Genomic DNA, 24,544 nt, shown 5'->3' on the forward strand with positions numbered 1-24,544 from the left:
AAACCTACACATCATTTTCAAATATCCTTAACAAGGGTCATGTGGAAGATGGCTCATATTGTAGTTGGTGCAAGTTGTAGTTTGTGTGATATAATTAAGAAAATAAAACTTTAAGTGGTTAATGGACATTAAAACAAAGAAAAAGTTCTTTTAAAGTGTAAAACCTGCGAAAATTATTTAGTTGAAAAATAAATTCTGCTAAGCAAAGCATCATGTGACTCAGGAGGCTTTACAAGGGACATTATACTACCTTGATAGAAACAGGAAGTCATGGCTTTGCACAGTTCCCAAATCACAAACAGGATTAAACTAGACCAGTTGCTGTGAAAAAAGCTTTCTATATCCAATGTAGTAATGAATATGTCTTCTGATGTGTGTATGTTTTGTTGTATTCATTCATACATGCCCATCGCTCTTTCATATTTGACTGTGAGCCAATGTGTCATTCTCATGTGTAGTGAAAAATATGTTTGATGGAGATACAAAAAACTTTGAACACTTTGTTTTTAGCAACATTTAATCACCATGGATGTTTTGCATTTAAAGTTCATAACGGTTTATTTGTGTTTTACACAGAGTGCTAAAGGTACAGTAGGTAGTGCAAATTGTCGTTTGGGATGGAGAGGGCAGCAATGCCTCTCCATCCCAGGGTTTTCTCCTATTGGGCAGTACTTACAAAGGTCACAGAAGCTTTTATATGGCCTAATGTATACATGTGTAGATAGATTTTTATACCCTCGTGTTTCAGTGATAAACTCCAACTGGAGTAGTTTTTATTTGGAGAAACATTTCTGACCCCTACTGGTAAAAAGGAGTCAGAGTTGTCTCAATCAATGGGACAAATAGGACATTGAAAAATAATCACTGTGACATTTCAAAGATCTTGAGGAAGAAGTGTTCCTTCTTCCTAATAACATGTCTTGTAATTATGAATGATGAAATCCTGAGAAAGGTGTTAAAGCCTACAGTGTACAGAATACTGTTAGCATTTTAACCATTGTAGTTATACATCAGTCACTGTTGCCAAACATCATTATCTCTGTTTCTTAGCTGGATAATACAGCATGAAGGCATGTGATGGGGAACGGCTGACTAACTATCATTACTAAATACTGATTAAGTACTTACAGTTTACTGGGACAGGATATCTGTGTCATTTGTCTGACGTTTACTTTACTGATCTACACACATAGTTTTAAAGGTCCACAAAGAGAATACCACAATTATACCATCGTTATCCTCAACTGGAAATTTGAGGGAATATTCCATATTGAGTCCGGTGGGTTTTGGTAAATATACATATGTTTAGGACCAAAGTATTGATCCCCCCCCCGCCTTTAAATTATGTGTACAGATGTTTGTATGACTTCTTCAGGGGACAGTTACTTTGTTAATTGTGCCGTTGTCCCTCCTTCAGGGCTGAGAATCACATCATGGCCACGCCTTTCCCAGATGGTGTAATGAGGCTTTCTTGACCTTAATTTATCAAAAATGAAGGAACCAAATTTCAGGACAAGAGTTAGTGTTCATGTGGTGAGGATGTTTCTATTGTTTATGCATAAGTAGGCCTATGCTGTTGGAACAGTGCCAGTTTCACAGTCAACAACTGAGAAAGTACTTGGTGGTACTTTGGAGCTCCTTTCCTTTCATGCCTCTGATGCCAATTTGTGTAAATTTCACTGATCATTCATTAAAAGTCAAACCTTTTAATTTCTTTGCTTTGCTTCTTGGCCTTAAATGACAAGCGAGGGTAGTATCCAGTGAAGACAGTTGTGCATCTTTGACCTTTGGCCTCTGACATTCAGGATAACTCGTGGATCCTGAAGGTGTGTTTGGCCTGTGTGATTTGGCTAAAACGACCCTCTTCTGCTCTGTGTGTGTGTGTGTGTGTGTGTGTGTTTGTGTGTGTGTGTGTTGTGTGTTTGTGTGTTTGTGTGTTTGTGTGTGTGTGTGTGTGTGTGTGTGTGTGTGTGTGTGTGTGTGTGAATCAGCATCGTACTCTGACCCTCAGTGCAGCCGCACCCTTCTTTCTTATAGGCGGGTGTTGGGTCACTACTCATGATTGACAGCCCGCAGAGCCAATCAGCTTCTGCTGAAGCCCCGCGCGGGGCAGGACTTCCTCTACAGTAGAGTAAGTCATCCAACATGGCGGTTCAGTCTCTCGCCTGAGAGTGCAGTTTAAGCCGCGAAGAAGTTCAGATAGTTGAGGGCGGTTTCTCTGGCTGAGAGAACAATAAAATCGAATTACTGAGGGCAGATTTCGGCTTTTGGAAATGAAAGGAAAAGAGCGATCGCCGGTGAAGAAACGCTCGCGGGCGCCGGACGACAGCAGAGACCGAGGAGGGAGCCACCCCAACGGAAAGAGGACCGGAGCTCTGCCGACGGTCGGCAGCAACAACGGCAACGGATCTGTGCCGAGCAGCACCTCCTCCAGGAGAGCTCTACACGGAGACAAAAGGGACATGAGGGACTCGGAAGGACACACTTTGTCCAGTCGGACCGGAAGCAGCTTCGACTACGGAGTCGTTTCGGGGAACAAACCGCACGTTGGCGCTGACATCGCAGCGGAAACGTCCAGGTCCGGCTCACGGAGCGACCCGCGGCCTCAGTCAAACCCCGAAAGTGAGTACAAGACCCTCAAAATCAGCGAGCTGGGCTCCCAGCTCAACGACGAGGAGATCGAGGACGGCCTGTTTCACGAGTTCAGGAAGTTTGGCGAAGTGAGTGTGAAAATAAGTCGAGAAAACGACGAGAGGGTCGCGTTTGTGAACTTCAGGAGGCCCGACGACGCCCGGGCGGCCAAACACGCCCGCGGCAAACTGGTGCTGTACGACCGGCCTCTGAAGATAGAGACGGTGTACATGAGCAGGCGGAGGAGCCGCTCCCCTGTTTTGAAAGACACTTTCCCACCAGGACACCGACATCTTCACTCTCAAAGAGCCTTGTCTCCCACCGCCATGGGCTACAGAGACTACCGGCTGCAGCAGCTGGCCCTGGGCCGTCTCCCCCCTCCTCCCCCGCCGCCTCACCTCAGAGACCTGGAGAGAGAGAGGGAGTTCTCTATATATGAGGCCAGAAACAGGCCGCTGTTCATCCCTGAAAGCTCAATTTACCGCGACGAGGAACTGGTGACCCCTGAAGACGACCAGAGGGCCAACAGGACTTTGTTTCTGGGCAACTTGGATATCAGTGTGACAGAGAGTGACCTGAGGAGGGCGTTTGACAGATTCGGCCTGATAACTGAGGTGGACATAAAGCGGGCGGTGAGAGGCCAGAGCAGCACCTATGGATTCATCAAGTTTGAGAATCTGGACATGGCTCATCGTGCCAAAGTAGCAATGTCAGGGAAAGTGGTGGGCCACAACCCGATTAAAATCGGCTATGGGAAACCCACACCCACGACCAGGCTCTGGGTGGGGGGCCTTGGACCCTGGGTTCCACTTGCTGCACTCGCTAAGGAGTTTGACCGTTTTGGCACAATTAGGACTATAGACTACAGGAAAGGTGAGGTTTGGGCTTACATCCAGTATGAAAGTCTGGATGCTGCTCAGGCTGCATGTTCTCACATGAGAGGCTTCCCTCTGGGTGGCCCTGACAGGAGACTAAGGGTGGACTTTGCAGATACGGAGCACCGCTACCAGCAGCAACAATTCATGCAGCTCCCTCTCCCTCTGCCGCACTATGATCTAGTCGCTGAGCCCTTTGCACACCGTCTTACTGAATCAGTGAGGGTGAGGGAGAGGTCCCCCCCGCTTCCATCTCGTTTCAGAGAGAGGGAACTCTACTCCCCTGCTGAGTGGTCAGGTGTCAGTGTCCACGACAGGATCAGAGGAGCAGGATTTGACCCCATAGATCGTCTGGAGAGACGTTCTCGTGAGACCTGGTTGATAGATCATGAGCGGGAGTTGCAAAGCAGAGATCTAAGTCGCAAAAGGAGACATTTGGATGATGGCTGGCGGCTGGATCGATCCCCTGACAGCAGTGACTATGGCATGCGTCGGCATGGCAGCTCACTAGAGCGCAGTCCTGGGGGAAGCAGCCGAGATGGGGGACGCTATAGTGACCCTGAGCGTCTGCCTCGCTCTGGCAGACCTTCTCCTGTTAGAGAGTGGCAAAATAGCCAGGACACTAGCTTTGGGGACAAGAGAAGGAGAACGCTTAGCCCCACTGAACCAGGCTCATTCTCAGATAAGGACCACAAACGTAAAGCGATTGACTCTTCTAAGAGCCCAGTGAAGAAGGAGGATCGCTCAGAACGTCCTTCATCCTCCTCCTCTTCAAACTCCTGTTCCTCTAAGTCTAACCAGCAGTCCAAGACAGTTACTGGAGGACAGAAGCTGAGTCAGGTCTGGCAGGGAGTCCTCCTGCTAAAGAATAGCAGCTTTCCCACATCACTGCACATGTTGGAGGGTGACATGGATGTGGCGGCCAGTCTTCTGGTGAACGACTCTACAGGAGATCAAGTGGCTCAGCTGAAGATCAGCCAGCGCCTGCGTCTGGACCAGCCCAAGCTAGAAGAAGTTTCCCGCCGCATCAAGGCTGCAGGCTCCGGTGGTTACTCCGTTCTCCTGGCCGTGCCCGGAAAAGATGGCGATCCTGCCCAGGATGCAGGCAGCTCCACTGAGAGACCACTGAAGAACCTGGTGTCCTACCTGACGCAGAAAGAGGCGGCCGGCATTATCAGCCTCCCTGTCGGGGGCAGTCGTGACAAGGACAACGGAGGAGTCCTTCATGCTTTTCCCCCATGTGAGTTCTCACAGCAGTTCTTGGATGCCTCTTCCAAAGCCTTTGCCAAATCAGAGGACGAATACATGGTGATGGTCATTATCAAAGGAGCGTCGTAAAAAAAAAAGTGTTAATTCTAAATATGTCTTTTTATCCCCACGAATTGTTAAACTGTGAGTTATAAAAACAGGGAGAAACAATTGTAACAAAACAAAGTCAGAACAAATGACAGGGTTTTGATTTTGCGTTCCCTGACCTGCATGGTAGCCTGTAACTCATCCTGTTGAAGGTTTATACGAGTGAAAGTTGCATAGAATTAAATACACTCTGCTAAATTGATGGATTTGATTACATAGTACAGGTGACATGTTGCCTTCTGCTACTCAGCTACAGATAAATGTACTTGTACAATGTCAATGTACATTACTTGAAGGGTACTCTACTGAAAAAGTTAATTATTAGTATATGCTGCCTTATCTCATTGGGAAAAAAAAACCCCTCAAACAATTAATTCTCATTTCCCTGCAATGTCAACAAGAAAAAAAGGAACCAAAAACAGAGCCTTTAGTTTACAGGTAATCTGCATTTGGCATCCATTTAATCTTTGAATCTCAACATGTATGTGGTATCTCAGTGCTGCGTGACAAGAGTTAAATCCAATTTATGTACATTCACATTTTTTCCTGAGGCATTTTTAGGGGCATAAATCTATTAGGTTCAAAGGTTTACCCACTGGTCCTAATCAGACTTCCTCCAGATGTGTATCTGTTTTACATTTTGCTGACAACTGCAAATCTTGTGTCCTCAGTACTTCCTAATTCAAAGTTTCATTTTGAGAGCTTTGCAATTTTTGTCAGGTTTGTTCTTTGACCAAAGCTACAGTAAAACCTTTATACTAATAATTCAACTTTTATATTCGATGCCCTACTATCCGGCCTTCAGACTAGTTTGTTTTTAAATACTGTTATCAGCGTGAGGGCATTAAGGTTTAGCATAATAAATAACAGTTATGTCAGTGCCCCTTTTTGAAGTGTGGAGTTTTTGTGAGATAATAAGGTGAAATGGATGCAGTTTCTCTTGTCTTTGTTCTGAATTTTTACAAAGAACTCATATGGGGTGGACACAAGCATCAATTGAGCATTATAATCCAGTTCAATACATTGAATTTACTACAATTTCTGCCTTTGTAAAGCTGAGAGAGATTTTTTTCCCAACTATATTGCTCTCTTACTTCCATGTTTTAGGCTTGTAATATTGGACTGCATTATATTGTCAGATATCATGTAGGATTACATTATCAGTAAAGCCTCCCTTATTTTTTTTCTCTTAATTCATTGTTATTGTCTGTAAAACAGGTGAGATTTAACTTGTTCCCTGAAAATATTTTGCTTAAAATAGATAATCAAAATAATTTATAAATTGGGGGAAAAAAAGAAAAAATTGATTGATTTTCTTCTCAGTCAGCTGAGGAATACTATTTATCATTTCAGTTATTATATTTGTAGCATGGAGTTGAGGAAATTTCTCTTTGCTTTAACAAGACTGAATATCCCAGGCTTTGCTGTTCAAATATGTATTTAAGGCCCTTGTTTTGAATGGTACTACGTTTTACAGGGTTCATTTTTCTTGTGTCCCCCCATAATTGTGGTGTTTTATTAGCATCACATTCAATTTGTTTTAACAGCTAAAAGAAAAGTTAATTCTGTTCCTCCCCTTTTTTCTCAAGTTATAACTCATTAATGAGAAATACTACCCCAACAAAGCATGTACTGTTGAAAAAAAGAGATGATGTAACAGATAATTTAAGAGCTATATGTGGACCGTGCACATTTCTAATAGCTGATAAGGAGTCAGTAAGTAAAAAATACTGCTATACTACCAATGGACTTCTGTGATACACACCTCTGAATCTATCAGAGGAGAAGAGGCCATTCTGCAATGGCCTCACATGCCTTCCTCTCAGAGGACTGCTGATTTGTTCTTCATGCTTTGATTTGACTGTTGTGGTTCAAATGGAAAAAGAAATGATTTGTACTGTGTACTCAGGATATCTGGAGAGAGAAAATGGACAACATCAATGCTCATGGGCCTAAGAAGTATACCTAACTGTCAGAAAAAAAAAATCACAAAGTGCAGCATGCACTTGATAGATTTTGTCTCAATAAATTTACTCTTTCGTGGGAAACACAAGTGCCTTGGAAGACAGCTTTTGTGACCTTTTCTGTTCTTGGAGTTGTCTATCAAACTCTAAAGGCTTTATCACTTTGACAGCAGGAGTCGTCCCAGCAGAAAGGAGAGGAAGTGAGAGAGTCAAGTGAAGACATCCTCTCAGTTCTGTGTTTTCATATTCATTGAGTGACATCTTTGTGAAGAGCTTTTCATGTGAAATTTGGCCATACTAGAATACTTTGTTCAATGCATCTGCAAAGGCATATCTAGAGTCACAGTGTCTCTCCGGAGACGTGGCTTACTCCTCAGTCGCCTCTGGCCTGTGCAGATCTGGAGGTGTGGCTGAGAACCATCAGAGTGCTCGTCCTCCTGTTTTGCCACACTGCGCTTCGCCAAGTTCTGCCACGATCACCACGGTTGTCTCAACCAGACAGCCTCTCGGAGGAAGCACAGCAGGCCCCGGTCATCTTTCTGGCTGGCTCTGGCAGAGTATTGGTTCAGCATCTGCGCCAGCTTGAGGAGCAATGTTCACTTGTTAAGTTGCGTATTGTTCTTGCATTGGAGTTTTGAAGACAATCTCTGTGCTAGGGCCAGACGTCATGTTCGTCTCAGCCTGTGTCGGAGAGGAGGTTGAGACGGTGAGACAGCATCTGCTTTATTTTCCATAAAAAGGAAGTACAGGAAGCACAAGAAGAGAAAACAATTTCCAGACTCCTGTACAGGGAATCCAAATCTTAGCTGATATGTTGATCTGATGTACGTACTGTTTGTTAGAGATTCTGTGCCAAACTGCATATGACGCCAAAGTGAGTTAAAAGCTGCTGCAGGATTTATCTCATCGACACAGTGCTGCTACTCTTCATCACGGCTTTGTCTTCAGACTAAAGGGACCTCGGTAGCTTCACTGCAGCCCCACTCCACACAGTGCCATGGTTAGGATTCAAGGTTTCCTGGAGCTGTGAGGCCCAACAGGTTTGAGTCTCACCCCGACTGAGCTGGCTGATGTTCCACAGGTGAAGTATCAACATGGCCTAAACAACAGACCTAGGTATGTATTTAAATGTTGGAGACCGCTATGAGCATACAGTACTGAGTCCAAGTTGAAATCTGGTAGAAGAATGAACACAGCTCTAGTTAATATGGGTCAGTGGCTGAACATAGGAGTCCATTGTAGATCTGCAGATAACAATCTATTGTCTCTGTCAGTGACAGCTTAGCAGATTTGATTTTCCTAGTTGGTATCGTCATGGATTTTGCAAAATGAAAGATTTTACAGTGTTTGTCCTTATGACATCAGAAGTGTAAGCAGTATCGACTGGATCTCAACAAATAGCTGTGACTAGAGTCAGAGCTCACATTGTGAAAAATACTTTGTTGCAAGTGAGAAAATTGCAGAATTAATGTAACATGATTTTTAACATGTAAGAAAGAACAAGTTTTAGCTGTCTGTTTTATTTCTCACTTGTAAATGTCAACAACATTATTGTACCTTCAACAGTGATCACAGGTTTTCCATGAAAAATTCTAGTGGCTTAACTATTCCTATCAGATAAGGTAGTAGAGTAAAAAAGTAGAATATTATCCTCTAAACTTTATTGGAATATATAATATTCAAAAGCAAATAACATAAAATGAAATTTAGGTAAATTTGGGTGACTTGGCGATCTTAAAATGCCTGTTAATGTCAAAATTATTAGATCTCCAGGTCTCTCCAGCTCAGTATAATGCCATTGACTGGTATTTCCACTTTCAGAAGCTTGTTTCAGCTTTCAATTCTGATCTAATTAAATGTGTTTTAATGGGGATGTGGGCAAGAGGCCTGATGGTCTTCAGTTGGCACTGACACATTGCCAACACTGCAAAATTAATATTAGTATCCAATTCAGGTATCATTTGCATAACATTGGAAACTAAAAGTAACAGTGACAATGTGGGTAGACCTGCAGGCGTTTATTGTGATATTTCTCAGCATCATAAATTGGCCGGTATTCATTTCTAAGTTTTAGCTTATCTAGTTTATATAATTAAATTGATTAAAAAATAAATTAGCTACTAATGCACTGCAGACAGGAAAGGCGCAATGCTCATAGTTTGTCTCAGGGCAGAAAAGATTTATGTGACGAATAAATAATGATCAGTAGCAGCACTGAATAAACAATCGGCAGCGACGCTTCCTCAGAGTTGGCGGTCAGCTGTGCTCTCTCAGATGTGTCCAGTTTAGAACTGCATTGATGCCAATCCAAACAGGATGATCAGAGATGTTCAATAATGGTGCACATAAGTGCTGAGTGAGTTGTTTACCGAATAAAAGGTACGATCTTCACGCAGAACAACCAAAGTGCAGTGTAGTTTAAGGCAAAATGTAAGAATTTACATTATTGTTCACCTCAGGGAAGTTCAGAATGTGCAGCACTTCCATGTAAAAGTTGAAACTAAATTTAATTTATTTTAACCTCCAGTCCAGAATTTTCTTAGTTTGAGAGAGTGCTGCATGTGAGTCTGACAGGAAGTTGTTGAATATTTTTTTATTTATATCAATATTAATATTTGAGAAAAATCCAGATGATTGCAACACCTGCATTTAAGTATTGGTGCACTGAGTACATTTTTTTTAGGGTTTAAGAGGTTTAAAAGTATCATTTGATGTCATGTGATAATCTTATTCATAACAACCAGTTGTTGCAATAGTTAGGAAGTTTGTACAAAAAAAAAAAAAAAAGCTTCTTGTACCAAAGACTGTCAATAATGAAGTCCTACCAGTTGCATGTTTTTGATCATTTGATATTTGTATTATTATTGTTACAATTATATTGAGTTTTTCAGGTCATCTCCTGAACACGGAAATGAGGAAGAAAGAAAACTCGTGTATTGTGTTGAATGACTGAATGACCTTAAATGAATTCTGAAGTGATGAGTACATAGAACAAAGAAAATATGTTGCTCATTCAAGGAATTCATCAGACACGAGATACTTCGGTGAGTACAATTTAAGATTTGCACTGATCATATTTCTACCTGTGATAATTTCTATTGATCTTGTAAATTATATTAAATATGTACTTTAATAAAGGCAGCTGTTGCAGAAATAGCCCCTGTTGCTGTGTTTTTCACTCGGTCTTTATACTCCTGGTCCTGTAGAGGGCAGATTTGGGTGGAATGATGTGGGCTTGCTCAGAGGTAATGTGATGAGCTTATCCACTTGACTTATTTTTGACAGCTGAAAAATCCTTTAGACATTTAACACCAAAGTCAATACGATTAGGCCTGTGACTGAAAGCATTTTATAATTTGACTGTATCAAATAATTAGATCAAAGAGGTTCGTATGTGAATATCACTAAAATTGACGATGTGCTTGAAGTGCTATTTATCACCTTAAATATTTAATTCTTAATTTAAAGCTTGTGAAGAGACAAAGTTAGCAGAGCTGTCATTCATACTGTTAAATTATTAACAAAGTGCTTTTGTTAAAGTATCTCTTAAGTAGTTCCTTATTGATCCAGGTGCAAAGTGTCTCTGTAAACACTGAACCCCTCTACATGAGACTGTCACACCTCACCCACCCCTGTGTGAGAACTGTCTGCAGTCGCTTTGGGGAAAAAGTGAAGTTGGTCTTTGTGTTGCTGGTCTTTCTGACCATTTCACAGGAGGTTGTGAGGTTGTGTGTGTACAACAAACTTGCACCTCATTGGCCTTTGCCGAGGTGGAAATATGCTGTAATACTCTTTTTTCACAAGGTGTCAGTAGTTGGCTGTATTGTGAGATTTATTATACATTCTTCTATAAAGGATTAAATCCTGGTATGTTTAAAAGAACTTAAATGTAAGATTACACGGCAGAACAGTCTATAAACATCTATAAAGACATTGTTCCGCAGTCTGTGAAAAGAAAAGAGGCCTCCCAAACAATGCTGATGCTTTACTGATCCCACAGCACCAAAAACAACTTTTAAAAAATGAAATAAATCAAGCATCAAACATTGTGAAGTCATCAGATATTCGCTCTGGTTTGCCACAGAAGTCTGAACAGGGACTCAGTCAATCTGTGCATGAGCCCAAAAATAAATAAAATTATATTCAAAGCTGATACTAGTGAGGTTTTAATAATATCATCGTTGTTAGTATAGCTCGGGTTTACAACATATTTGCAGTGGAAGGTGTCACATATTTCAGCATAACTTTAAGACTGACACAACTCTGTGTGTGTGTGTTTGTGTGTGTGTGTGTGTGTGTGTGTGTGTGTCTCCAGACGAGACAAAAAAAGTTCTTCACATTGTCTGACTCGGAGCTCTGCCCAGGCTGAAACTCCTTTTTAGGATAAGTTATGAGGTCTGACATATTCTCAGAAATGTTTGTGAGTGTACTGTCTGTTGTTGGATAAACTGAACTGAAATGATGAATGTGAGGTGAGAATTATGTGCTACTAATGGATCCAGTCTGTCTTTACAGGATCCCCTTGATGAGAGGGAATTCAGCCGGGCAGCTGCTGGAGGAGAGAGAGGCCTGCTTTATGATAGCTGATCTGTGTGTTGAGGCATGTGTTTAAATTAGAAAAGGTGTTCTCTTATTTAACCATAAACAGAGACAGACATGTCCTCCAGTATTTGCTTTGTTGTATAAAGGAAGGGGTTGTCCACCTGTTGTGTATTTTGCCTGACAAAAACCCTGCATATCTCCAGTTCTGTAGAAGTCATTGTATTGGTCCTGGAGGAAGAGACCCCTCATCGCACACCAGAAGTATTAACTGAGTCCCACTATTTCATCCCTCTACGTTTTCCAACATCCAAATCCAAAGGTACTCTTATTTTTCCTTTTCTCTCTTGATGGTTATTGTGTGTTGTACCAAATTTCTACTTAATAAGCGACATTATTGGAATATTTGCTATAAGCTAATTCTTATTTTCACAGCTTCTTACTGATGCTTACTTTATAATTTAGCATCACCATTAATGGGAACACGGTTCCATGCTCAGACAGTTGTGGAATAGTTGGCCGGAGCCCTGGAGCCTTCGCAGGTCAGTATGTTGAGGTGAGTGATTTCACATTTTTTTCCAATAGTGAGCTTAACTTCAAATATGCTTAACTGGCTCTTCAAGTTTTAAAATATTAACACGTCTCAACTCTCCAAGGCCGCTCTCAAATGCAGTAGCATGAATCTCTCGCATAACATTGTCTTCAACATGAACTGCTACAGCTTCTGCTTTCCCCCATCAGCATATATCATTAAGATTTGTATTTCAACACAGCGATTTTGACACTGTTTTATATAGTTTATAGTTCTAATTAATGCCTCCATCTATTACTGCTCGTTAATACCATTGTTTTCTTAGTAATAGAAAATTATTAATAGCACAGCATTTGTGTTGTTGGCTTTTAGATATCTATCAATAACTTTTAACTTTGCAATGTTAAAGATAGCAATCTGTGCTCTTATGACATACTAAACAGATAAGTGAATTATAGTCTGGACGTCTGGCAGCTGTTTTCCAGTAAGTGGACGAGGGAGGGGTCATAAGGGTGAGTTAAAGACAGACAAAACATGACTCTTTCAACGAGGATGGGTACTGGCCAGATGGATTTAAAAAAAAAAAAAAAAACCAAAAAAACAACAACCTGGTAACCCAAATGTTATTTTAAAAACATTTCAACAATATATATTTCAATAAAGCTGAGCCTGAGAGTATGTTTAAATAAAGACGTGTACAAGGACTGAGGCCAGTGCTTGTTCAGTGCACCACGCAGAGCATGACACAGGTTAAGACAAACAAACTAAACAAATATAAGCACACTTAAGTATGCAGGACAATTATGTTAATGCACAGACAAGAGCTGGCCCATAATATATTTCATATATTTCAAGAGGGGTTGATACTATGGTATATACCTTCACTTCTCAGTGTAATAGGCAAAATTCAAAGTCCCATGAAGGTTATTTGTCTTCTGCATTTAATCAGGCCTGTAAAGTAGCCTGCGATCTTTAGGAGGTATTGACATAATTTTTGAGTATGTCTCTTAAAATTCAAATGCTTATAAAGTCTTCCGACAATATTTTGTGAGGGCAGCAAAGTGAATCTGATTCAGGCTTTTAGTGGCCACTAGATGGCAGAGGATTCACTAAACTGCACACTCAGTCACTTCGGCATTCAGGTGATTCTCCTGGGAGGAGCCTGGGGAGAGCATGAGTCATCTTACTTAGAATTCAGTCTTTAAAACACAGTCACAGTCAGCCACTCATTCATTCTCAGCGGGTGCTGATTTACATTCATACCATCTGTGTCTGTGATGTTTGGTGATCTGAGATTTTCTTAAGGCTGCTGCATTTGTTCTAATAATAATCTGTGATTTAATATCCAAGGGGATGTGTCATGCAGCTCCCTTCTATTTAAACATGTCCGTCAACACACAGGTCACCTATCATTGACGCTCCCTTACCTCCTACTCGCATTTTAGTCGAGCTATTACTTCTCCATTCCCTAAAAAAAAACAAAAAACTTTTCAATTATGAATTAATTACTATATTATTGTCCTGCTTTGTCCAAGTGCTTGATTCTAGCTACAGACATGTGACTGGTGTTGGGTAAACATGGTAATATGAGCCTGCAGCTACTGAAACGGGGGGAGTGTGGACTGCAGACCTCTTCAATCATTCATCCAGCAGAGGAGTTACAGGACAGCAGGTGAGGTTTCACTGCAGCATCTCCCACAAAGACAGACAAATGACAGCACAACTCATTTAAATAGTGATTCTGGACTAATCCTGCACCGCCCTGTGGTGAAATAAAGTGCACAATGCCTCTCATAATGTTAACAATGTCTCTGCTTTAATATGAAGATACACACACACCCTCTACATACATACAATTAATTACTGCTTCTGAACCGAAATGGCTGTACTTCTAACATCAAGTTATCTGAGACCTAATAATGAGATGACTGACTGCCTGTTCTGAAACATACAGACCCGAGTGCTCACTGTGCTAGGGAGATCCTGTGGTCAGCCATCCAAATAAGGTTGAAAAGCCTGCAACAATGAATGCTACTAGAAGAAAGTAAGTCTGAGGGCAATAAATATGACTCCCTGGATGAACAGTTTCTGCTCCAGCGATCTGTGTGGTCTCCCATTTCACCCCCAAGTGAACCAGATTGTGTCATTAGTGTAAAACAGAAACTGATGCCGGTGGACTTCCACTGAAACCTGATCTTAGCCTAAACTGATGTCAGGATTAGGATTTTCCACGTTTTATCTGGAACACCATAAGGTCAAAGAAATACGCATTTTGGGATAGACCCTTATTTGCTTTCTTGTCAACATCCAGATGCAAGGACTGATTCCAGTCTAAGGTCTGCATAACAGAAATAATAGATAAGAAGTAGCCTAAGTGAGCGCAAAGTATAAATAGCAAATATCACAATGGCAGTAACAGTTACCCTGTCTCTGTCCCTTGGTAATGCACCTACAATCTGTTTTAAAGCTGTTTTATCTGTTTATGGTAAAGCCACATAACAACCAAAGTAGAAAAATAACAATTAATCAATTTTAGAGAGGTGAAGTCCCATCACATTACATTTGGAAACCTTCAAATTACTCTAGTTTTTATTTATTCATTGCTTTGCAAAGATAGTTGTTTCCAGTCTCTACACTAATCTCAGCTAACTGACTGTAGCTTTATATTTAATATAAAGAAACAAGAATCAGACTCTTCAAAAAGTAGTTCTCTTGACCAGTTTCGTCTTGCAGGATATAGTGGACATCAAACATTGTTTTTCATAATTTTGCAGTTTATGAAATGCAGGAACGGCACATGAACAGACAAGATATAAGACAACAAATAATAAAATACAGTAAGTCTATATACAGGATTGCATATATTAAAATCTATGTTTGTAGCTTCACACAGAAATACAGTCAATGACCTTGACACACTAATGGCAATATAACTACTGTAAACACTGAGCATGTATATTAGATAACTGAATCTTTGGCTAGTAGAGTATTATGTACAACATTACCAACAGTAGACACGTACATTCCTTTAAAGAGGGATAATTTAATGTTCTTTACGATGCATCGCTACATGAATATGCCATCACACAACACTTACAATGTTAGGATGATTTTCAGGGTTTGATTTGTGACATTGAATTAAGATTCAGACTTTCCTAAATGATTTTGAAAAAGCACCATGAGAACTGAGAGGATAAAAAAAAAGAAAAAGTTATTTCAAACCAAAAGCACTGTTCATTACTACATCTATTCTCTGACACTGGTGTGTGTTGTTAAATTGCTTCACTGTTATGTTATTATGCATATATATAATCTGTGATGTGCAGCTTGAATTTAAGGAATAAACTTTCACTTACTTGCAAGTTAAAGAATTTTTTCTTGATTTTTTTTTTTTTAATATGTACATAATGAATGGAAAGCGCATTCAACTTATAATGTCAGTCTATGAATTCGACAATTTCAAGGATTTTAACACTGCAACTAAGATTAAGGCAAGTTTGAAACATTTATATTACTATATTTATAATTCAGCTGTGTTAGGCAGGCTGTGTGTGGCTCTGCTACAAGCTGCTATTTCTGACTGCGTTCATGAGACTTCTGGCCGGCTGCTTGGCATTTGTTGATTTGTTCTGGGTTGGGCACTAATGCCCAGAAGCAGTTAGTAGATGGTCCTCGCTCTGATGTTTCCCCTGGGCGATGCTTCCTGGCTACTATTAACTGTCCAATATGGGAGGGGCTGCATCTGTCACTGGTCTAAATCTAACTCTGTGAACATGACATTTGATTTTAACTGCATCATAAGTACCGATCCTTTTTGGAAAATTAGCTCAAAACCAAAAACTCTATGTGTCTTTAAGTGTCATCAAAGCATTTTTCAACACGATGAATCATTTTTCAAGATGTTTCAACTAGAGAGGGTCAGCAAGTGGGTGTTGGGACAAAACCTGCAGCATCTGCACAGACTGAAGGTGGTCATGCGACTTGAGGAATGTTGTTATTATGTTGCATTTGTGTTATTGAAATATGATTTATCTTATTATGATGCTTGTTTGATGCTTTGCAGTTCTGCAGTGCAGCCTGGTCATAAATGTCACAATGATATAACTGGCTCAACTTGAATCAATTTGTCTGTTAATAGTCAAAGATTATATTTATATTGATGTAAACAACTGGATATCAGTTTCAGTGCCAACTAAAGTGTGTGCGTGTGCATGAAAACCTTTAACTTTTCTTGTTGCAGTTTAAAGACTGTTGATGCTTCTGTAATTATAGCGATTTGAAAATGGCTTTTAAGTTAGATCTGCATAAAAGGATTATATATTTTGCATTAAATCACACTCAAATCGAGAATAACTGACAAAGTAATTACAACTGACAAAATTGCATAAGAGTAATCATTACAGTATTGTGTCCTATAACAGCCAACCAAACCAAAGGAATGTTAAATACAGCATAAATATTCCACAGCTTGCATCAGTATTTCAGCGAGCTCTGCATAAAGATTTCTCGTCTTGTCTTTGCAGTGCCAAGATTACCAACGCAAAAAAATAAAAAAATAAAATCACTTTTATTCAACATGCAGCCGCAGGACATTCAGAATAACATCAAAAACCTTTCTGTGCTGTTTGAATTTTGACTGCTGATGGTCAGCAGATTCATTCTTTTGGGGGGAATTTCCATCAAAAATGCTAAATAATATTTCAAATAAGAAAATGTACCTAATCATCTGGCTTTCCCTGATTTCATGCTAGTGAAAATACTAAAAGGAGAAATTAGTGATTTTTGCACCCAAAAATATAGTTATTTTGTGTGTCGCACAAATGCCCCAATCCATTTTAATTTCAGTCCCGTATGAGAGAAATCTGTACACTGGAACTGAGGCTTTAACTTTGTTTGGAACATGCTAATGTTTGAATCTCACTCCCTGTGACTCTCCGTCTTACACCACCATGGGGGTATCAGAGCACACAGAGCTGACAGACTCTGCATCTGACCTCCTCCTCTCCCTGCTGTCCCCCTGCCACCCCTCATCCTCCTCACCTATTGGATTCAACCTCCCGTTCTGCTCCAGCTGCTCCTTGATATCCAGGAAGCCCACGTGTCTGTAGGGGAAGCCTCCGCTCGCCACTCTTTCCTGCCCCATCTCCTCGTGTGCCTGCGAGATGCTGACAGTGGAAGAGTGCAGGCTGTCTTGGGGCTGGCTTTTCTCCAGGTCATGACCTGGACAACAGGGGCAGTGGCAGGGTGTGAAGTAGAGGTAGATGAGAACCATGACGAGACTGACCAGACATGCAACAAGGGTGGTGTAGGCTGTTTTCAGGTTCTCCAGACCACCGTTCATGGTGGAATTAAATACCACCACTGTTACATACAGCGTCTCATTGAAAGAATCACTTGTGGCGTAGCAGGTGTAGACCCCTGAGTCTTCTGCCTTCAGCGGCCCGATCTGGAGCCTGCTGTCAGACCGCATCACCGCGGTGTTGTTTGCTGAAGACAGTGGGATGTTTCCAGGCAGCACCCAACTCTTTATCACATTCTTCTGCCTGGTGTCACAGTCCAGCAGCAGGAACTGCTCCAGAAAGGCTTCTTCATTCGTAATCATGACCTCACTGCAGTTCAGATTCATCTTATTCAGATCCAGTATGGACATTGTCTCTTTCTGTGGCCCTGGCAACACACAAGTGTGGTTCCTCCCGAAGTCAGTGACAGAACTGAGTTCCTTGAGGAGCCAGCGCACCAACATATCATACAGCTCACAGCTACATGGTGGTGCATTGTTGTGGAAGTACAGACCATTCTTGATCCAGGCAGGCAAAGCCTGAAGCTCCTGCAGGGGGAAGACTTTGATTCGGTTGGAGGAAACATCCAGCAAGGTGAGAGTTTCCAGCCGACTACGCTCCTTCACCAACTCCAAAGGGAAGCGGGAGATCTGGTTGTGGCTCAGGTAGAGCTTCTGCAGACTGTTAAGGCCGGAGAAAGCGGAGCGATCTATCTGAGAGATGCAGTTGTTGTAAAGAAGCAGCACCTCCAGGTGCTCCAGCGGCTCAAAGATAAACTCGTCCAGCTGGTGGAGCCGATTGGAGGAAAGGTCCAGGTATTGAAGCCTTGTCACGTGCAAAAATGCCTCAGATGACAGGAAATCAAGGCCGTTGTTGCTGAGCAGCAGACTGCTCAGTTTGCTGAGCCTGACTGGGGTCCACTCAGCACGCAGCCTGGTGATGGAGTTGAAGCTGAGGTCAAGGACAGCCATGTATTTGGGAAGAGCACTGGGAACGTTGGTTAGATTCATCTTGGAGCAGCTGACGATGTTGCTGGCGCACACACACGTCTTGTGACAGTCCAGGGGGGCTCCCATCAGCTGCCCACCCCCCCTCACTGCTGGCAGCAGCAAAGCAAAAGGTAGCACTGTGATGAAGCCCCCTTTTCTGAGGAGCGACCCAGTGGCACGATGGGAGACGCAGAGTGAGCCCCCCATCATGTTGGGTTAGGAGCATAAACCACAGGATCCTGGATGTGTTCACCTCCTCCTGGAGCTGTAAGAGATCAACAAACCAGCTCTGGTTCACTGAAGATCATGTGAGATGATGAAGGTGCAGGATGAATGACATATACGTTCACAGCTCCCGGGGGGGGGGGGGGCTACTGCAGCAGCCGGGTCAGAATTAAAAAGTTCTGCTTGCTCAGCAAAATAAAAAAATAAAAAAAATCTCGATAATGGATTACGGCAATAATCGCGTCATCAAATGAATAAAGAAGCCTCTTCAGTACAGACTAACAGATCAGTAACATCCCTGTCAGATCTGCCCGCAGTCAGACGCGTCTGTCCGGGCAGGCTGAGCCGGACAGCCCGCTGGCTCTTTACCTTCTGTCGCCTTCTGCGGATCCGAAGAGAAAATGCGGAAAAACCAGATGAGTTGTGGTTTGTAGGTTGTAGGTTGTAGGTGAGCAGGTCTCCAACAGTCCGGTCTCAGTCTGATCCGCCTCCTTCATCAGCCGTCCCTCCTGTCCGTCATGGGGACCGATCCAAATGACCGGAAAACACTCTGCAGTCCTCTCCGATCAGGAAACCATGTGATAGATGAGCTGAGGGGCGCCAACAGCGGGGCAGGGGTTGTGTCACCCCCCAACAACAACAGCATAAAAATAATAATAATAATAATAATAATAATAATATTAATAAGAGCTCCTCTCCCTTCAGGAGAAGTTTTTCCTTTGGGATCAACATTAGGTGCGTTCTTGGCGCTGAGCTTGAACTCAGTCTGGATTCAATTGCTTCAGTTTTTTAAACCTTCTCTGCTCTGCTTGCTCTTTCTTTGAGTGTCTGTAATGCTATTTTTCAAATTTAGTGATTCAAGTAAAGTTTAAAGTTTTAAGTTTTGTGTGTTCAGTTAGATTGTTGTTAAAAAAAACATGTGCTTTCCTTTAAAAATCGGAATTTGGATTTTCTCAAAACTTGTATCCAAAGTCCAATTATGACAGAATTGCTGCAGGATGGTGTGGTTGCATTGGAGATTATCACCGTTTGGATCTCTGTCTCCGAGTGTGTGAGGACCACACCTGCTATAAATGGTCCAAATGGTCTGTGAGTCCATTTAAATGTTGGGAAGATGATGTAAGACTTAAACAGCAGTTTCCTTCGTACCGTCCTAATACTCTGTTCTGGGGTCATTCGGTTTTATAGCACACTGGTTGTACTTGCACTTGAATTTTTCACAATCACATACTTTGGAAGCTTATCTATGTTGAAGGAGAAGAATTCAAATGTAAACAATGTTTTTTTTTTTTTTTAATTTCTTGGCACAGTGTTGCTAACTAAAGAAAAGGCATTCGACTACAAATGTAGAAAAATTAAAGAAGACTTGAAAGTGTTTAGATAAAATAATTCAGACCTGGTCAAATACTCACTGAGCTGACAGCAGCAACAATGCAGATGTTTGTCTATGAAGTCAGTATAAAAACCATCTGTCCCCTTTGTTTAGCATGTTGATTGTAATGTAACGGTAAACATCTGGGAAATGATTTGCCTTTGAGAGGAGGACAGGGGTTTAAGGAAGCTGCTTGCCCCGTTTGTCTGTTCTTTTCTAGTTTTTCATAAAACAAAGGATGGGTGAGGGGTGTAGGGGGTGGGCTGTCCTCAGGGATGGTTTCATTTCTCTATCCTTTAAAGGCGCATTAATCAGCTTTGGCGCATTCAGTGCAATGATGTGTTTAATGATGAAGCCCTGGTAAAGGACAGGGCAAATGCTCACTCTGTGTGTGTGTGTGTGTGTGTGTGTGTGTGTTTGAGGGGATCAATACGGAGAGTTGAGAGCATTGCACTCAACATGCATTTAAGATAAACAGCTTGCTATGGATTCTGTCCTGAGCAAAAAAAAAATAAAATGATCGAAGTCATGATTAATCAGGACACTTTGCAGAATTCAGCCTTTAGCTGTGGCACCATGGCGACATCAGCCTAGTAGTTGAGAAAATATATGTGCTGCACTCTAAACCCCTGGTTCCTCCTCACACTGTGCGATGAGAAGACTTTTTTGTGCTGGGATGTTCACAGGCCACAGCTTTGTTGTGTGGTAATCCAATTAAGCACAATCCTTTGGTAAGATGCAACGTAAAAGAACAAAAACATGGTAATGTCTCTGACACTAATGCCCAGAAGCTCAAAGACTTTGTCTCAAGGACTCATACACAGAGCCGGTCTTTGAGACAAAGCATCGGGTCATCACAGTAACATTCACTTAACCTGGAGGGACAAGGTGACTCAAAGTCATCCCTGTGCTATTGGAGGCTCTGCAGTTCAGAGGTCCCATGCAGCTGCCAGCTTTGCGTCGTCGTCCATAATACGCTCATATTCACACCAGCAGCTTTAGGATATCTATAGTGGTAAATTTAGACATAATTCAAAGAATGCACATTAAACCAACTACTCTGGTTACACTCATTGTATTGTTGGCTGCCGTGCATAACTGGCAAGTAAAGACAGACACAGGGCACATCGGGCACTGCTATGGGTTGATTACTTGGAAAATGTTGAGTATTTTAAACGGCGCCAGCTGAAGAGTGAGAATCAAGTGGACAAAACAGGAAACGCAGAAGCTAGCACATAAATAGGTAACATGCGATCCGGCAGTTCAATCAAGAGAAGCCTCATTCTGAGTCAGTAAATACTTTTGTTTCCGAACACAGGAGGACAGATGAGAGGTATGAGTGCTGATGAGACCCCATTGTTATGTCATGGAATGTGAGAAGGGATGGGGATGTGTGAACTATGGGAGTCTACCCAACAGACACTGGTGGTGTTGGTAATGAGGAGAAGACGAAAATGCTGGAGATCTGAATGTGATGAGCGGTGGACTCCACTGACCTCAATCTGGCACTGAACAAGCAGACTATAGGTAGACGGTGCGGAGGAGGGATGCAGCAACATAACGCTTGAGAGTGGCAACATGACTGACTAGTGAAAACTTGAAATTCGACAGATTTCTTAAAACACACAAGTCAGCTCATCAAAACATTTGACGGGACAGAAACACAGAGAGTATCAGGGCTGGAAGAACAACAGGAAGACAAAGAGAGTTTGGCAAACTGGGCAGAGGAAGAACAAACGTAAAGAACGCACCTGTCCTGTAGAGATGACTGAATAGGTCACTTCATTGTGAATATTTTCTAATGACACAGAAGCTTAACACCTTACAAAAATATGACTAAAACAGAGCAGTCCTCCATTTTACTTTTTATAAGTAACATCTGCGATTTTCCAACTGTGACAAGTTGAAATTGGCCTGTGAGTTGGATGAGCGGGCGGGCAAATGTCTAAGGCGATATCCACCAAGACACCTCGAGAGAAGTATGACAGTGTAAAAACTGCCAAAATACACACACACAAACACAAACACACTGGGCCTGTGTTGGGAGTCTGAAGCTGAAGAAGGTGTGAAGGGCAAAGATACAGACGTCAACATGACAAATGATCATCCAGCTAATGTATAGCTGTACATGATGGATCTCGTTATCAACATGCTGGTCAGAAGGTCAGAGCACACTGTAACCTGTACATGAAATGAGATGTGAAGGTGGACTCTTGCACCGACCTCGTTGCTGTGGGCGCCACGTTCAAAAATTAGGCGAGAGTGGAGAAAACAAATAGTGTGAGGAGCATGTGCAGCAGAGAATGTAAGCTAACCGATGAAGGAAACATTTGGAAGGTGAGAGGGATGTTTCAGTTTGTGAACGAAAGACGTCAAATTTATATAATGCACATTTAACAGCAAGAGCAACTTCTTAAGCTGGTACAGGAAGCATAAAATTTTTACTTGTAATGTTTGTTTTTTTTTTTTTTTTTTGGCACATTGGGTGTGAGCACATGATCTCTTTTACCATAAACGATATATACGGACAATCAGGAATCAAATTTGCATCCATATGCTGATTAATAACTGTGGCAAGAGACAGGAAAATAAAACAGAGAGAATTTTGATGTCAGCTGAGGGAAAAGGGTCAGCATGCAGCAGCGGATGCTGCCGTGCGAGGCTTGGATTTAAAGTGTGACAAGAAATCGGGGGAAGGATCGAGTCACATAGTGAGGTCTCACTTACAGAATGATGTTATATTATCCAGATAGTTTACATCCCACACACTTTAAGACAAACAACCCCACTAACCTCATACTGAAAGAAGACCGTATGGTAACACAATTATTCTCTAGTCATGATAAGAATAAAGAAGTAAACGGTTAATGTTCTCAGGATGTGATGAATGTGTCAGGACTTGTATAAAGACAGTTCAATATTATAAATAGAATAAAGCTATTTTTCAGCTGAAGATTGTATTGATTAGTTCACATATTAGTGATATGTGTTGCTGGAACTTGAGAAATATTATCCATGATCATCAGTTCCCATCATGTAGTTAGAGTTGGACATGGCACATTTTTATTTTGAGCATAATAACGTTATCCTAAATGCTACCAAAATGGGTACTTACATAATGTTTGACACAAACATTGTTGTTTGCCTTGTAAGTGTTTACATGTTTGAGCCATTATGTGTATCTCATCATTTAAACAGTCAGAATCCAGTTTTTCTTGTCCTTTTTGAGATTTGAAGTTCTGTAAATTAATGCCAAATGCCAATCTCCCTCTCTGCAGTGTAGAGTTACACATCATTGCCTTTAAAACAACACATCAAATATAACATAAAAAAACTCTCTGAACATTATACTAAGCATTTGACTTCTAAGAGTTTATTTCATTACCTAAACATGACAAAATATGGAGCTACATCATGTTTACTTTTGGCCCAGTGACACATGGAGCCGTGTTGTTGAGACAGAACTGTGTTGGCATAATGCATCTGCAACCTCCACTCTATAATAATCTGACATGGATCACACTTGTCGTAATTACCCACCATTACCAGAGTGTTTTTAGTTTAGAAAGGCACACACACACACACACACACACACACACACACACCAGTACGCTAAACAAATGCACAGTTGATTGAACCCATTAAATAAAGAGCCTGCACAGACAAAGGCCAATATTTCTCGTGCCTCTGTGCCACCTGGGCCCAGTGTTGTGCAGAAACTCACTAGTTCACCAAATAATCCAAATAAATAGACTCAAACATATGCAATATTTTCTCCTGCTTTGGCAGATATGTCCCAAAAAAAAAAAAAAAAAACTCAGCTTATGGCTTAGAGCCATAACACAAACTCTAGCAGATACCAGCCCTGTCCTGTACACCCATTACAATGGTCATCACAAAGCACCAACAAAAGCTAGACGCACGGCAGAAAACTGGTAGATCAGCAACCTCCATCATTACTTTTAATTTACATCCCAGTTCATATACAGGTGCAATATTATATTATTTTGATATGATAAATATAACGATATTGATAGACATCTACTTTATTTATTCTGAGGGAAATTCACTTCAAGCATCACTCACACAACAGACAAACAATAAGACATACAGACATGCTGCCTCACCTTTACACTGCAATGTGCTTTACTTCACAACATGAAGACAAACAGCTCATTTTTGTAGAGATCAGATGATGAAAGGTTTACAGCAGTGGGGAACGATAATGAAATGTATGTTGATACTTGTGGCACATGAGATATTGTGCTAAAACAGCTGGTTAATATCCACACAGCTCCACTTTAGAGGATCACGAAAAGCGGCAGAAAACTGGAGTTTGAATTTTGTTCACGAACGGGTCTTTCTGCCGCATATCCTCTGTGTAGGAATGGCTGATTCGTCTCTCATTCACTTGTCACATGGCCGCCGCATTGCCAGCGTAGGTGCGACTGATTCGTTCACGACTCATAACTGCAGGTCTTCAGTGACCAGGTAGGCTAAAGTGAACAGTCATCATAGAATGAGGATTTTTGAATTTCAGACGGAGCGCTCTCCTACCAGCAAATGAAGTAATCAGTAATTTCAGCCCAAATGCCCAGCAGGCTTTGGCCCAAAAGCGCGCTCAAGAGTTTAACAAAGGCGAGCAAAAGTGTATTATGTGCCAAGTGAAGCAAACCATGTTGCTCTTCAGTGTTTGAAAGCCGTGCTTTTTCAGTCATTACTCAAATGACAGCTACAGCGCCACACTGGTCCCAATGACCAAATGAATTTTACTGAACAAGA

General features: G+C 41.6%; 1 protein-coding gene and 1 pseudogene across 1 annotated transcript; one reads left to right on the forward strand and one right to left on the reverse strand.

The window, feature by feature from the left end:
• The first annotated feature begins 2,147 nt into the window (after positions 1-2,147).
• On the forward strand, positions 2,148-12,532 carry LOC115043250 (RNA-binding protein 15 pseudogene; annotated as a pseudogene).
• A 1,977-nt stretch (positions 12,533-14,509) lies between these two features.
• On the reverse strand, positions 14,510-18,372 carry LOC115043251 (amphoterin-induced protein 1-like). Its single transcript, XM_029501545.1, has one exon. It carries the CDS (start codon positions 18,370-18,372, stop codon positions 16,837-16,839), a length of 1,536 nt encoding a protein of 511 aa, XP_029357405.1. The 3' UTR covers positions 14,510-16,836.
• Positions 18,373-24,544: the final 6,172 nt, after the last annotated feature.

This window comes from Echeneis naucrates, chromosome 5 (assembly GCF_900963305.1).
Source record: "Echeneis naucrates chromosome 5, fEcheNa1.1, whole genome shotgun sequence".
In the NCBI taxonomy this organism is placed as follows: domain Eukaryota; kingdom Metazoa; phylum Chordata; class Actinopteri; order Carangiformes; family Echeneidae; genus Echeneis; species Echeneis naucrates.

Excerpts from the sequence above, each read along its gene's own strand:
- LOC115043251 (XM_029501545.1), bottom strand. The coding sequence starts at position 18,372 with ATGGGGGGCTCACTCTGCGTCTCCCATCGTGCCACTGGGTCGCTCCTC.